The sequence below is a fragment of the Taudactylus pleione genome, unplaced genomic scaffold (assembly GCF_031769625.1).
Source record: "Taudactylus pleione unplaced genomic scaffold, aTauple2 ptg000080l, whole genome shotgun sequence".
Taxonomy (NCBI): Eukaryota; Metazoa; Chordata; class Amphibia; order Anura; family Myobatrachidae; genus Taudactylus; species Taudactylus pleione.
Genome location: NW_028284482.1, coordinates 8,911,952 through 8,927,400, shown reverse-complemented (window position 1 = coordinate 8,927,400; position 15,449 = coordinate 8,911,952). Strand labels below are relative to the sequence as shown.

At 44.1% G+C, this 15,449-nt stretch overlaps 1 protein-coding gene across 1 annotated transcript in view; it reads left to right on the top strand.

Moving 5' to 3' along the window:
* Nucleotides 1–15,449, top strand: part of GSG1 (germ cell associated 1) — a 67,538-nt gene that overhangs the window by 38,499 nt on the left and 13,590 nt on the right. The window contains exon 3 of the mRNA XM_088468123.1: nucleotides 1,885–1,932. Within this exon, the coding sequence (XP_088324249.1) occupies nucleotides 1,885–1,932 (48 nt within the window). The remainder of the gene's footprint in view (nucleotides 1–1,884; nucleotides 1,933–15,449) is intronic.

The following is a 15,449-nucleotide window of genomic DNA, read 5'->3' as shown; positions in this document are numbered from 1 at the left end:
AGTGTTTATTTTTTTTTAAATGATGTAGGGTACCAGCCCCAGACTACTCAACCAGTCCTGGTTCCTAAAATTACGGGGAACAAAATTAGTAGAGTTCCCCCTCTAATTTAGGAAACAGCACCTGGCTGCAGGGAGAGCTCTGGTTTTAAATATAGGGGGGAAAAATGCATAGGGGTCCCCCTGTATTCAAAACCAGCACCGGATCCAAACCAACCGGGGTGTAATGCCACAGCCAGGAGACCCTATCACCGGGTCTCCAGCTCCAAAGCATTAACACCCCAAGCAAGTCAGCCCAAGCTGGGTCCCCCCTCTCCCGAAACCCCAAGCTTGGGCTGAAGCTCGGGGCTTTTCCCTGCACCCCTGGGCTGTGGGTAATAATGTGTTAAATAGTTATAAACTATTGTATTTTACAGTGGAACTACAGGTACCAGCATGCCTCCCCTTGGACACTTGTGGAACTACAAGTGCCAGCAGGCGGCGGGCACCCGTACCTCCACTGTAAAATAAGTAGTTAAAAAAATACAAAACACACACACAGTCTAAAGTAAAACTTTATTACACACCTACCTCCCTCACTCACACATACTTACCTGTGCCAGCTGGTCGGTCCACTTCTCCCATGTAGAATTTGTTTGGAGTACCTGGATTAAGGATCCTATACTCACCTCCATCCTCGCGCTGCTCACCGTAGCATCCAGGGATTTTGACAACATAACAAATCAAGTAACCAAACCCATACGGACAAGTATTGGTATGTGTTATCACACATCCGAATACTTCGTGAATGCCAGCCAACGGGCCTCCTTAGGAAGTCCCATGGCCCGCCAGCCAATCAGAGGCCGCTTTACATGTAGCGGCCGCTCATTAGCTGGACCCACGTGTAACCAGCCAATGAGCGGCCGCTATATGTAAAGCGGCCTCTGATTGGCTGGCGGGCCGTGGGATTTCCTGAGGAGGCCCGTCAGCTGGCATTCGCGGAGTATTGGTATGTGTGACCACACATACCAATACTTGTCTGTATGGGTTCGGTAATCTCATCTAAACTTGCTACTCGAGAGAGAAATTTCGATCTGCTTCACCATCGGCCATCTCACTTTCAGCTAAACTTACTTAATAAATTTGCGAGTTTAAAAATGGGAAAATCACCCAAGTTTCAGCGAGGCAAATCGAGTTTAAAAAAAAACAAACTCAAACAGACTTGATTCTTAGTAAATTTACCCCTTGGAGTCAACTCCAGACCTTTTGCCTACTTAATTGATAAAGAAATAATGAAGGAATACTGTACCTGTCCTAAAACAGCTTATACCGGTAAGTCATTTTTGCAATTGCTTATGGTCCCTTGAAAAAGAGGGGGCTACAATTAAACAGCTGTAATTCCTAAACCTTTCCTCCAATTTGGATGTGAATACCCTCAAATGAATCTTCATCTTGAATATGTTTTGGTAAAGCAGCTAAAATAACAATAAATATGTCAGTATCCAATTATGCTTGGATGCAACTTTGTCCAAGAATATATATATATATAATATATTCGGAGTCTGATAAAAATTTTTATCAATCTGGAATGTAACGTCAGGTGGTCTGACTTATGACCCCTCCCACGAGTGAGGGGATGGTGATAGAGAGACACAGCTGGGAAGGAGTTAGGGAAGAGAGGGAAAATAAATAAATATATATATATATATATACTGTATATATATATTTTTTTACTTTCTAATATGAAGAAAGGCTTCATCAAAATTGCTAACAATTCTTTGTAAAATGTATGTACCTCTTAAAAACACTACATGTAGAATATTTAAATACTCTATTATCATCTTATTTACTTAAGTCCTAAACTGATATCATTCTGCACATATAATCTTTATTTTTATTGCACTGCAGATGAAAAGTGTCGAAGTTTTCTGGAACTAACTCCACCAGCTGAAAGAGGTACATATGAGCCTTTAATATATTACAGTTATTCATAGCGGCCACAGTGTACACCATGCTTGCCAACTCTCCCTGATTGTCAGGGAGGCTCCTTGAAATAGTAGCAATCTCCCTGACTCCCTAAAGAGTCTACCAATCTCCCTGATTACACATTACCCCCATTAAGTAGCTGTTATATACATCAAATGCTATAATCAGTGCCATTTCCCTGCATTGGTTATAAGGCACAATGATCATTGGTTATAAGGCACAATGATCCTATGGCTACATGCATTTTCATATAAAGTTTCTTGTGGCCACTTATATATATAACCACTTGTAAAACACAATAATGAGCAAGCCCCTAAAAGAATCAGTTTGTTTTCAGCAAAAGTAGGCAAGTATGGGGTACATATAATTTCTTACTCTTTTTCCTAATGGTCCCCATTCACTTTTAAACCACATGTTTAAAATAATTGTTTGTGGTAACAAATATGGGTTAATTATATACTATTAGGGGTATTCAATATGGAGCGAAAATGCAGTTTCTGCGAGGTTTTCGCTCGGATTACGTCATTTTCGCCGGCTTGATTTTTACACCGTATTCAATTTCAAAGACTTTTCGCAGGTTCGAAAAGTCTTTGAAAAAAAACGGGGATAACTTTTCACCACTGAATAGGTGGCGAAAAAAAGTGCAGAATTTGGGGTTTAGGGGTGCAGGCTTAAAAAAAATATCCTGCATCCCTGGGAATGTCATTTTAAAATAAACTGTGTCAAAAAAAGTTTAAAAAAAAAATAGGGACACCCCAAAAAATTATTTAAAATTAGGGGTGAAGAAAAAAATGGGAAAAAAGTATTTAAAAATAGGGAAATAGGTTCAGGGCTATTCTGCAAATACGCGGCAGGTGTATTCTAGAATAGATTATTAGCGGCAGGTGCATATTTGCAGAATTTTTAAATAAAGACTTTAGGGACTTAAAAATATGCTAGTACCCATTTTCATGTACCCCAAATTTGATGGGACCACTTAAAAAACGAAAAAAATAACCTAAGTGCTCTTCTGCAACACTTCTTCAGTGTCAGGAAAAAAACACCTGCAGCCGCTATTTAAAACCCTGACTTTCATTTGCAGGCTAAAACAGGGGTACCCATAGTGATCCCCCATGTTTTTACAGCTTTAGGGGGGTGCTACAATTTATTCCAGGAAAATTTCGTATTTTTACGCAGATCCCACTTCGCAAGTTCCCGTTTTCGTAGCTTTTATATTGAATATGGGGATAAAGAGGGCGCGCGCACGATACTTTATCCCAGGAAAATCTCCGATGTGGAGCGAAAAGTCCAGCACGGACTTTTCGCTCCCATATTGAATACCCCTCTATATATACTATTATATAATATAGACTAATTTTAACCCATTTTGTTAAACGTCATACTTTTGTGTTCAGTTAATTAATGAGTAGAACACATAAAATTTATTGTAAGCTCTCATGAGCAGGGCCCTCCTCCTCTACATGCTTTTCCACACCTAAAACATCATTACCTTCCCACTGCCAACAACAGCACCAATCCTTTGGGTTTGGCCTCTACTGCAGAAATGTTTATAAACCTTGTCCATGTTCTCCAATGTTTTCTAGTCACTATTTTCTTGTTCTGGTCATACTACCTCTGTTTCCTTACTCTGTTTAGCACTGCAGACCTCTTGTGGCGCCATTTAAATAACGGATAATAATAATAATGTATGTTGCTGTCTTTTGTGAATGTGATCAAAGGGAAGTTGCCAGTAAAACCGAGTTTCTCTTTACAGCAGGGTTAGGCACAGCTGCTGTGGAAGTGCAAGTTTCAGCATACTGGCTAGCTTCATGTTGCCATAGCCTACAGTGCAATATATATTTTATTAATTTTATGTTTTATTAATGACTGTGTGCAGTTTCTGGGAACCATAAATTTCCAGCTCTGTCACCATTATATGGTTTGTCCATTTGACACTGTCCTTTCTAGGGTGTCTATTTATTATTACACCCTTGTGAGAATGTCTGCATGGTATGCCAAAACTAAATAAGCAAAGTGACAAGTATTGAAAATGTACGCCTAATTATTTATTGAACAATTCTCTACGGTGATAAGCGTCCTCTTGGTGTTTTGGTCTGTTTGTGGTTTGTTGTAGGTCCGGATTGGCAGGGGCATACCAAGGGGAACGTCTGTATTGCCAAAACTGACTACATTTTTTTCAAATAAGGACAATTTAATCCTGCACATTTTTTTTTTTATTTGAGGTGATCTAGTTGTATTGCTTTGAATAGGGGTCCTGTCGTGGGAGTGGTCCACATGACCAGCAACGCTATACAGTCTGGTGGCAGCAGCACCTTCACCCACCACTCACACCAATGTCAACGTGTGCCCTGTGTACAGACTGCTATGTAGCCTATCCTATTCACCCACCACTCACACCAATGTCACCGTGTGCCCTGTGTACAGATTGCTATGTAGCCTATCCTATTCACCCACCACTCACACCAATGTCACCGTGTGCCCTGTGTATAGACTGCTATGTAGCCTATCCTATTCACCCACCACTCACACCAATGTCACCGTGTGCCCTGTGTACAGACTGCTATGTAGCCTATCCTATTCACCCACCACTCACACCAATGTCACCGTGTGCCCTGTGTACAGACTGCTATGTAGCCTAACCTATTCACCCACCACTCACACCAATGTCACCGTGTGCCCTGTGTACTGACTGCTATGTAGCCTATCCTATTCACCCACCACTCATACCAATGTCACCGTGTGCCCTGTGTACAGACTGCTATGTAGCCTGTCCTGTTCACCCACTGCTCATACCAATGTCACCGTGTGCCGTGTACAGACTGCTATGTAGCCTATCCTATTCACCCACCACTCATACCAATGTTACCGTGTGCCCTGTGTACAGACTGCTATGTAGCCTATCCTATTCACCCACCACTCACACCAATGTCACTGTGTGCCCTCTGTACAGACTGCTATGTAGCCTATCCTATTCACCCACCACTCACACCAATGTCACCGTGTGCCCTGTGTACAGACTGCTATGTAGCCTGTCCTGTTCACCCACCACTCATACCAATGTCACCGTGTGCCGTGTACAGACTGCTATGTAGCCTATCCTATTCACCCACCACTCATACCAATGTTACCGTGTGCCCTGTGTACAGACTGCTATGTAGCCTATCCTATTCACCCACCACTCACACCAATGTCACCGTGTGCCCTGTGTACAGACTGCTATGTAGCCTATCCTATTCACCCACCACTCATACCAATGTCACCGTGTGCCCTGTGTACAGACTGCTATGTAGCCTGTCCTGTTCACCCACCACTCACACCAATGTCACCGTGTGCCCTGTGTACAGACTGCTATGTAGCCTATCCTATTCACCCACCACTCATACCAATGTCACCGTGTGCCCTGTGTACAGACTGCTATGTAGCCTGTCCTGTTCACCCACCACTCATACCAATGTCACCGTGTGCCGTGTACAGACTGCTATGTAGCCTATCCTATTCACCCACCACTCATACCAATGTTACCGTGTGCCCTGTGTACAGACTGCTATGTAGCCTAACCTATTCACCCACCACTCTCACCAATGTCACCGTGTGCCCTGTGTACAGACTGCTATGTAGCCTATCCTATTCACCCACCACTCACACCAATGTCACTGTGTGCCCTGTGTACAGACTGCTATGTAGCCTATCCTATTATCCTATTCAAGTGAACACAGGCCCAAAGTACCTACCCCCCACTCCTTACCAGCCGTGCGTATGGCGCCATACATATATATATATATATATTATAATAAAAGAATGTTCCATAGTAGTAGTGACACATTAATTAACAATACAGACTTAAAATACTACATGTGCACAGGGTTACAGTTTAGAAACAGGCAACCAGTCAGTACTGCCTCCTAGGGTGATGCAAGCACAGAGGAAGGATGTCTGTATTCTACTCCACTACCACTCTTCTGAATGAATATAGAGTAAAATTACCCTCCAATGCATTCTGTCATGTAGGTCTTTATCTAATGGAAACTTGGCACTGGGAACAATGCATTTTAAAAATGAGGGCTCAGCACTCCCACCAGTCAGCTCATAGTGGGTGTGGTTTTTCGAGACAATATGATATATCTTTTCATAGCCTATCACAATTCAGTGGGTGTGTACTAATTAGCCAATCAGATTTTCAGAAACACATTGTCAAGATAAATTTATAAAAGCAAGACAAATTTGTGCAATAAGGAGAAATCTATAACAGGCAACGCCATATATGTACCATGTAAAGCCTATGGAATATAATTAAACATAGCACAGATGGTGTAATGATTAGCATTCCTGCCTCACAGCACTGAGGTCATGGGTTCGATTTCCACCACGACCCTAACTGTGCGGAGTTTGTATATTCTCCCTGTGCTTGCATGGGTTTCCTCCGGGTACTCCGGTTTCCTCCCACACTCCAAAAATATACTGGTAGGTTAATTGGCTCCCAACACAAATTAACCCTAGTGTGGATGTGTGGAATATAATAGGGAATATAGGGAATGTAATAGGGAATATAGATTGTAAGCTCCACTTACTGATGTGATGGTAGGGACTGATGTGAATGGCCAAATATTCTCTGTAAAGCGCTGCGGAATATGTGTGCGCTATATAAATAACTGGTAATAAATAATAATAATAATATAGAGGGCTTTTGATTCCGGCTTATCATGGGCGGCTGCTGAAGCGAGCAACTTCGTTACTGCCGGGCACTTACTTTACTTCATGGCCTCTGATAGGCCACCAAATCATGGCACAAAGCAATCAAAATGCCCAGCACACCCACAGCTCTGCATGGATAGATTAATGATGCCACCTGAACCAGGAAAGACCCAGTGGCACCGGGCAGACAGGTGTACCAAAGAATCCAATATGGCACCGGACGCTGCACAAACAGCTGATATTAAAACACAAATATCTGAACTGTTACAGAGAATACTAGTGGGGGAATTATTTCTGAATGTAGCCACATTAAAGAAAGTCTCCAGGTTATAATGGTCACACCACCAGATTTGGAATGAATTAACAGATCCCTCCGCAACAATTTACACATTGTGGGACTGCCAGAGATGGTCAAGGGCCCTGGGTGCTATGATTTTATTCATAGTATGCTACCATCCTTTACTACAGATAACAGATGTTTGCGGTGACCTAATCATAGAAAGACCACACGATGTAGGACCACAATGCACACACGTGGGTGCACGCCCTCGGGTAGTTTTGCTTAAATTATCTGCACAGAGAAGCCTTCTGGACAGCTTCCCGCAAACACTGTGACTTGGGACTCATACAAGATATTTATATTCCAAGATTACTCGACTCTACTCACAAAAGCTCTCAAAGAAATCTCACCACCATGCTTACCATAAATTAAAGAAAGAATTATTATATCCAGCTTGCCTTCGTTTATATGATGGGACATCTTCTGTGGACTTTAAGTCAATAGCAGACGCTGAGGCGTATCTTAAGGTACTGACAGCAGAGCTACACTAGAGTCGTATGGATGCTGCAGACTGGTCCTAACATCCTCACTCACAAACTGCCTATAATTGAGAAGAATGTTAAGTCTGGATAGACATTTGGTTTTCTGGACTGTAATAATAGCTGGTCCATTTAATGACTCCAGGATCAGGTTGTATCATTTTAGTGCATTCTTACACATAATTAGAATAAAGATGACTCCTGCACTCTTTCAGTTGCATTTATGTTATATACCTTGTATAGTTTGTTTTAGTGTTCATTAAATTGAATAGTGGCTGTCATACAGAATATTGTACACAGTATAAGCACAGAGATTTATTAGTCTACTTTCTCACTGGGTACAAGGCTGTGTTGCCTCTATTATAGTTAATACTGTCATTGCTACTGGGTAGGTTAGAAGTTTGAAGTCACGGGGGCAATTCAATTGTTTTTTAAGTTGCAGTAATTAATGGGCACCCAATGGTGCAATTCAGTTGTTTTGGGCGCCCATTAATTATCACGCTTGTCACGCCCAATTAGACTGGATTTAGCCATGTAAAAAGGTATGTTTAGCCATGTAAAAGTAAAGTCCAAGTTAGGGCACCCAAACCACACTTGCCTACTTTTGAAAAAGCATTTCAGAGAGATCGTGAAAGCAACACCTAGGTAAAGTGAACGTGTGTGAGGTTCTGGTTTTGTTGTGGACCTGGGGTGGTGATAGGAGCAGACACAGAAGCAGATTTAAATGAAAATGTGGAACTTTTAATAAGTGATTTAGTAGACATGAATATGGCAAAAGTAAAAGTCCAGGCAAAGCACTGAAGTGCACTTGGGAACTGTAGTGAAGCAAATGGGAGAATGTTCAGATAGTGACAGGCAGGGAACAGTCCAGTATGCAGGTATGGTGAGCTGAAATGATATGCAGGCAGAGGAGATACAGTCAGGTGCATAAATATTGGGACATTGACAGAATTTTCATATTTTGGCCTCTATTCACCACCACAATGGCTTTGATATGAAACAAACAAGATGTGCTTTAACTGCAGACTTTCAGATTTAATTTGAGGGTAATTACATCCAAATCAGGTGAACGGTGTAGGAATTACAACGGTTTCTATATGTGCCTCCCACTTTTTAAGGGGCCAAAAGTAATGGGACAAACTAAACAATCCTAAATCTAACTTTCACTTTTTAATACTTTGTTGCAATTACAGCCTGAAGTCTGGAACGCATAGACATCACCAGACGCTGGTTTTCATCCCTGATGATGCTCTGCCAGGCCTCTACTGCAAATGTCTTCAGTTCCTGCTTGTTCTTGGGACATTTTCCCTTCAGTTTTGTCTTCATCAAGTGAAATGCATGCTCAATCGGATTCAGGTCAGGGGATTGACTTGGCCATTGCATAACATTCCACTTTTTAGCCTTAAAAAACTCTTTGGTTGCTTTTGCAGTATGCTTCTGGTCATTGTCCATCTGCACTGTGAAGCGCCGTACAATGAGTTCTGAAGCATTTGACCGAATATGAGCATATAATATTGCCCGAAACACTTCAGAATTCATTCTGCTGCTTTTGTCAGCAGTCACATCATCAATAAATACAAGGAAACCAGTTCCATTGGCAGCCATACATGCCAACGCCATGACACTACCAGCACCATGTTTCACTGATGAGGTGGTATGTTTTGGATCATGAGCACTTCCTTTCCTTCTCCATACTCTTCTCTTCCCATCACTCTGGTACAAGTTGACCTTTGTCTCATCTGTCCATAGGATGTTGTTCCAGCACTGTAATGGCTTTTTAGATGTTGTTTGGCAAACTCTAATCTGGTCTTCCTGTTTTTGAGGCTTACCAATGGTTTACATCTTGTGGTGAACCCTCTATATTCACTCTTGTGAAGTCTTCTCTTGATTGTTGACTTTGACACATATACACCTACCTCCTGGAGAGTGTTCTTGATTTGGCCAACCCCTGTGAAGGGGTTTTTCTTTACCAGGGAAATAATTCTTCTGTCATCCACCACAGTTGTTTTTCGTGGTCTTCCGGGTCTTTTGGTGTTGCTGAGCTCTCCGGTGCTTTCTTTCTTTTTAAGAATGTTCCAAACAGTTGATTTGGCCACACCTAATGTTTTTGCTATCTCTCTGATGGGTTTGTTTTGATTTTTCAGCCTAATGATGGCTTGCTTCACTGATAGTGACAGCTCTTTGGATCTCATATTGAGAGTCGACAGCAACTGATTCCAAATGCAAACGTCACACCTAGAATCAACTCCAGACCTTTTACCTGCTTAATTGATAATGAAATAACGAGGGAATAGCCCACACCTGTCTATGAAATAGCTTTTGAGTTGATAGTCCCATTACTTTTGGCCCCTTAAAAAGTGGGAGGCACATACAGAAACCGTTGTAATTCCTACACCATTCACCTGATTTGGATGTAATTACCCTCAAATTAAATATGAAAGTCTGCAGTTAAAGCACATCTTGTTTGTTTCATTTCAAAGCCATTGTGGTGGTGAATAGAGGCCAAAATATGAAAATTCTGTCAATGTCCCAATATTTATGCACCTGACTGTATAATCCAGCAAAGTGTAAGTGGAGGCAAGGTGCAGGGTGATGGCACACTCAGGTACTCAGGCAGGAGGAAGGTAAATGGAGGGTGCAGGGAAGTCCAGCGATTGGAGCAGGCTAGGTAGCGTTTCCAGGAGGCAGGTAATGAGCACAGGAACTCACTCTCAGCTGTCGCTGAGAAACATGTTTCACTGGCAATGAAGGGAGGCTCTAGACCTCCCTATATACATTGGACAGCTGAATCACATGGCCGGAGGCAAGATGGTGGTGGCCATGCCGGGCGGAATGGAAGCACCGCCATGCCTCACCAGCCCAGAGTGACAATGTGTCCGCACAGAACCATGCACAGCCAATGCCCCTCGCCAAACACCAGCGTCACCGCCAGACGCGCCCCGCCACATTGACCTCACAGGTATTACCCGTCGACCACCATGCCGAGAAACCCTGATCGTGACAGTACCCCCCCCCCCCTTATGGGTGGCCTCAGGACACTCACCAGGTTTCTCAGGGTGGGCAGCATGGAACTTCTTGATGAGGGCGGGAGCATGGATGTCTCGGGCATCGGTCCAACAGCGTTCCTCTGGGCCGTAACCCCTCCAGTCCAACAGGTAATGCAATCGCCCTCTGCGTACAATCCAGGACCTGGGAGACCTCAAACTCCATGCCTCTTTCAGTCTGGATACGAGGGGGAACAGGGAGAACTCTGCAGAACATGTTCAGCATCAGGGGTTTAAGTAGGGAAAAGAATTGGGGACTTTCAGATAAGAGGGCAACTGAAGGCGATAAGCCACTGGGTTGATTATTTCAATGATGGAGAAGGGTCCGATGAAACCTGGAGCAAACTTCATCGATGGTACTCTGAGCCGTAGGTTCCGGGTGGACAACCAGACTTGGTCTCCAAGTTGCATGCGTGGTACCTTCCTACGCTTTTTATCTGCCTGAAGTTTGTATTGAGAGGATGCCTTCTCCAAGTCAGTACGTACTTGAGTCCAAATAGATGCAAATCTCCGTACAGTATCCTCCATGGCTGGTACATCAAGGACAGGCAGGCTTTGAAATTCAGGAACCCGAGGATGAAGGCCGTAAACAACTTGGAATGGAGTTTGGTTTGTAGAAGAATGATAGGAGGCATTATGTGCAAATTCAGCCCATGGTAGCAATACAGACCAATCGTCTTGAGAGGATGACCTAAAAATCCTCAGGAAGGTCTCAAGGTCTTGATTAACCCTCCCTGTGGATCCATTGCTTTGTGGATGATAAGCCATGGAGAAGTTTAGTTTACTTGTAGAACAAAACATAGGGCTCTCCAAAATCTTGCTACAAATTGAGCACCACGATCAGAAACTATTTCGGCAGGAAGACCATTGAGACAGAATATGTGTTGGACGAACAGATGAGCCAAGTCAGGAGCAGTAGGCAGTTTCTTTAGAGGTACATAATGGACCATTTTCGAAAATTGGTCTGCTACGACCCAGATGGTAGTGTAATCCTGAGAGCTCGGTAGATCCGTTACGAAGTCCATGGAGAGATGCGTCCATGTACATGATGGAATAGGAAATGGCAACAACTCACCAGCTGGAGCTTGATGTGAAGACTTATGCTGGGCACAAGAGGTACATGAAGAAATAAACTCTAATACATCAGCCTTCATGGATGGCCACCAATAGCCTTTCTTTAAAAGTTCCAGAGACTTCCGAGTACCTGAGTGGCCTGCAAAGCGAGAGGAATGAGCCCAGCTGAGGAGCTGTTTCCTTAACTCCGGGGCCACAAAAGTCTTCCCAGTAGGAGGCTCTAACTGTATGGTGGCAAACACTCTTGACTTCAAGACAGGGGCATTACGTTGGATCTCTGAATTGTTGTCACAGAGGAGGGATCTAGACAGAGCATCCACTTTCTGATTAAGGGCTCCAGACCGGAAGGTCAGAGTGAACTGGAAACGAGCAAAGAATATTGCCCATCGGGCCAGACGAGGGCTCACACACTGGATATTCTTGAGGAAGAGGGGGTTCCTATGGTCAGTGAAGACAGTGAAGGGAAATTTAGCCCCTTCCAGCAGGTATCTCCACTCTTTTAATGCCAACTTCACTGCCAAGAGTTCTTGTTCACCTATAGCATAATTTCTTTCGGCAGGAGAAAATTTCTTGGAGAAAAACTCACAGGGATGAACTCGATTGTCTTCAAAACGGTGGGATAGGACTGCTCCCACAGCTTCTGATAACGCATCCACTTCCAAAAACAAAGGCCTATCCAGATCTGGTTGGCGTAGAACTGGAGCAGAAATAAAGGCTTGTTTTAAAAGCTGGAAGGCTGTTTCTCCCTCAGGTGACCATAGGGCAGGATTAGTGCCTTTACGGGTCAGGGCTGTAATGGGAGCCATCAATGACGAAAATCCCTTGATAAAGCGTCTATAGTAGTTGGCGAACCCTAACAGTTTCTGGATGGGTTTCAAGGTTTGAGGTCGGGACCAATCCAAAATCACCTGCACCTTCTTGGGATCCATTTCTAGACTGGAGCCAGAGATGACGTAACCAAGGAATGGCACCCTGGGTACACCAAAGACACAGTTCTCCAATTTGAAATAGAGGTGGTTCTTCCTCAGACGGGATAATACTTCCTTCACATGTTTATGATGTTCCACTAAAGTAGACGAAATAAATCAGTATATCGTCCAGGTAGACAACAACTGAGACATATAACAAGTCCCAGAAAATTTCATTATCAAAGCCCTGAAAGACAGCAGGGGCATTGCATAACCCAAAGGGCATCACAAGGTATTCAAAATGTCCATCTCTGGTATTAAAGGCAGTCTTCCATTCATCACCTGCACGAATATGGATGAGATTATAGGCCCCTCTCAGATCTAACTTTGAGAATATGATGGACCCCTTAACCCTGTCAGACAACTCTGTGATCAATGGAAGCGGTTATCGATTCTTGACCGTTATATCGTTAAGGCACCGGTAGTATATAAAAGGTCTTAAGCGACAAAAAAGAACCCAGCTCTGGCAGGAGAGGTGGGGGGACAAATAAATCCTTTCGCTAGGTTCTCCTGGATGTATTCGGACATAGCTTTGGTCTCAGGCAAGGATAGAGGATAGGTGCGACCACGAGGTGGCACCTTGTCAGGCAACAGATCGATTGGACAATCCCATTCTCTGTGAGGAGGTAAGACATTCACCTGTTGTTCGGAAAAAACATCAGTGAACATCTGGTACTCCTTAGGAATTGCTGGAGATATTAATGAAACTGTTTTCCTTACAGGTCGTATCTTGGGAAGACAGGTTTTCTGACAGTCAGCCCCCCATGAAAGAATTTGCATTGAACATCAGTCTGTCCTGTGATTATGCTGGCATAACAAGGGTAGTCCTAAAATGATTTCTTGGGAAGCCTCAGGTATCATAAAGAACTTTAAAGACTCGGAATGGAGTGCTCCAATATGGACTAGTACAGGTTGAGTTTCTTTGGTGACCACTCCATTAACTAGAGGCCGCCCATCAACAGCGGTCAGGGAAATCGCGTGATTGAGAGATGAACAAGGAATCTGTAGTTTGTCAACTAAACTGGAGGTCATGAAATTTCCGGCTGCTCCAGAATCTAGTAGAGCAGTAACAAGGACAGGTTTAGACTTGAGATCTGTAGCTAAGATAATTCTGAAGTCTTTAGTATTTGGGGATGGGCTCATAACTCCTAACTTGATGTCCCCAGGGTCAGTTAGGAACGGGCGTTTCCCGATTTACGGGAGCAGGAGGCCACCAGATGACCCGAATCTCCACAGTATAGGCAGAGGTTTTTTAGTATCCTTCTCTGACTTTCCTCTTTGGAGAGATGGGTATGGTTCACCTGCATAGGCTCTTCATCCATAGGGGATGGACGGGTAGACATGGGAGGAGTAGATGACCTTTGCCGGTCAGTTCTATGCTTTTCAGCCTGACGTTCTCTGAAGCGTAGGTCAATCTTGTTGCAGAGTGAAATCATCTCGTTTAAGTAAGTGGAAAGCTCATGGGTGACCAGATCATCCTTTAGTCGGTCCGAAAGTCCATGCCAAAAGGCTGAGGTAAGGGCTTCCTCATTGCACTTGAGCTCTGATGCCAAAATTTTAAACTGTACGGCATATTGGCTGACAGGACGGATTCCTTGTCTGAGTCATGATGCTGGACGATGCTGATACAGTGCATCCAGCTTCGTCGAAAATCCTCCTGAATGATGATACAAAGTCTGCATAGTTATTCAGCAATGAATCTGAACACTCCCAGAGTGGGGAAGCCCAATCCAGGGCCGGGCCGGACAACAGAGACACTATGTATGCCACTTTAGTTCTTGCAGTGGGAAAGTTATCAGGCTGTATGGTGGTGTATATAACACTGATTCAGGAACCCACAACAGAGCTTAGGGTTGCCGTCACATTTGCTTGGCATAGGAAGGTGTAAACGGGGGGATACCCTGTTCCCTGTATTTCCAGGCACAGGAACAGATGTAGTTGCTGATACCCCAGGGGTGGATAACGAGGTTTGCAGATTATCTTGTCTTTAGACATCTCCTGTAGAAATTGAGCCATTTGGTGCTGCATAGCTTCCAGGTTTCCCAAACGGCCTGCAATACACTGGAATAAATCCACTCCAGGCTCCTGTTCCATGGCCAGATCCATGGGGCCAGTGCAAACTGTGAGGTACTGATTTTGTTGTGGACCCAGGGTGGTGATGGGAGCAGACACAGAAGCAGATTTAAATGAAAATGTTGAACTTTTAATGAGTGATTTAGTAGACATGAATATGGCAAAAGAAAAAGTCCAGGCAAAGCACTGAAGTGCACTTGGGAACTGTAGTGAAGCAAATGGGAGAATGTCCAGATAGTGACAGGCAGGAAACAGTCCAGTATGCAGGTATGGTGAGCTGAAATAATATGCAGGCAGAGGAACATATAATCCAGCAGAGTGTAAGTGGAGGCAAGGTGCAGGGTGACAGCAGACTCAGGTACTCAGGCAGGAGGAAGGTAAATGGAGGGTGCAGGGAAGTCCAGTGGTTGGAGCAGGCAAGGTAAACAGGCTAGGTAGCGTTTCCAAGGAGGCAGGTAATGAGCACAGGAACTCTCTCTCAGCTGTCGCTGAGAAACACGTTGCACTGGCAGTGAAGGGAGACTCTGGACCTCCCTAAATACCAAGTGCCGCACCGTGACTGGTCGAAGAGAGCACGTGACCAACCAGGATTGGACAACTGAATCACATGGCCGGAGGCAAGATGGCGGCGCCCATGCTGGGTAGAACGGAAGCACCGCCAGGCCTCACCAGCCCAGAGTGACAATGTGCCTGCACAGAACCACGCACAGCCAATGCCCCTCGCCAGACGCCCCCCACCACAGCGACCTCACAGGTATTACCCGTCGACCACCATGCCGAGAAACCCTGGTCGTGACGACGTGTACTGCTACGTCTG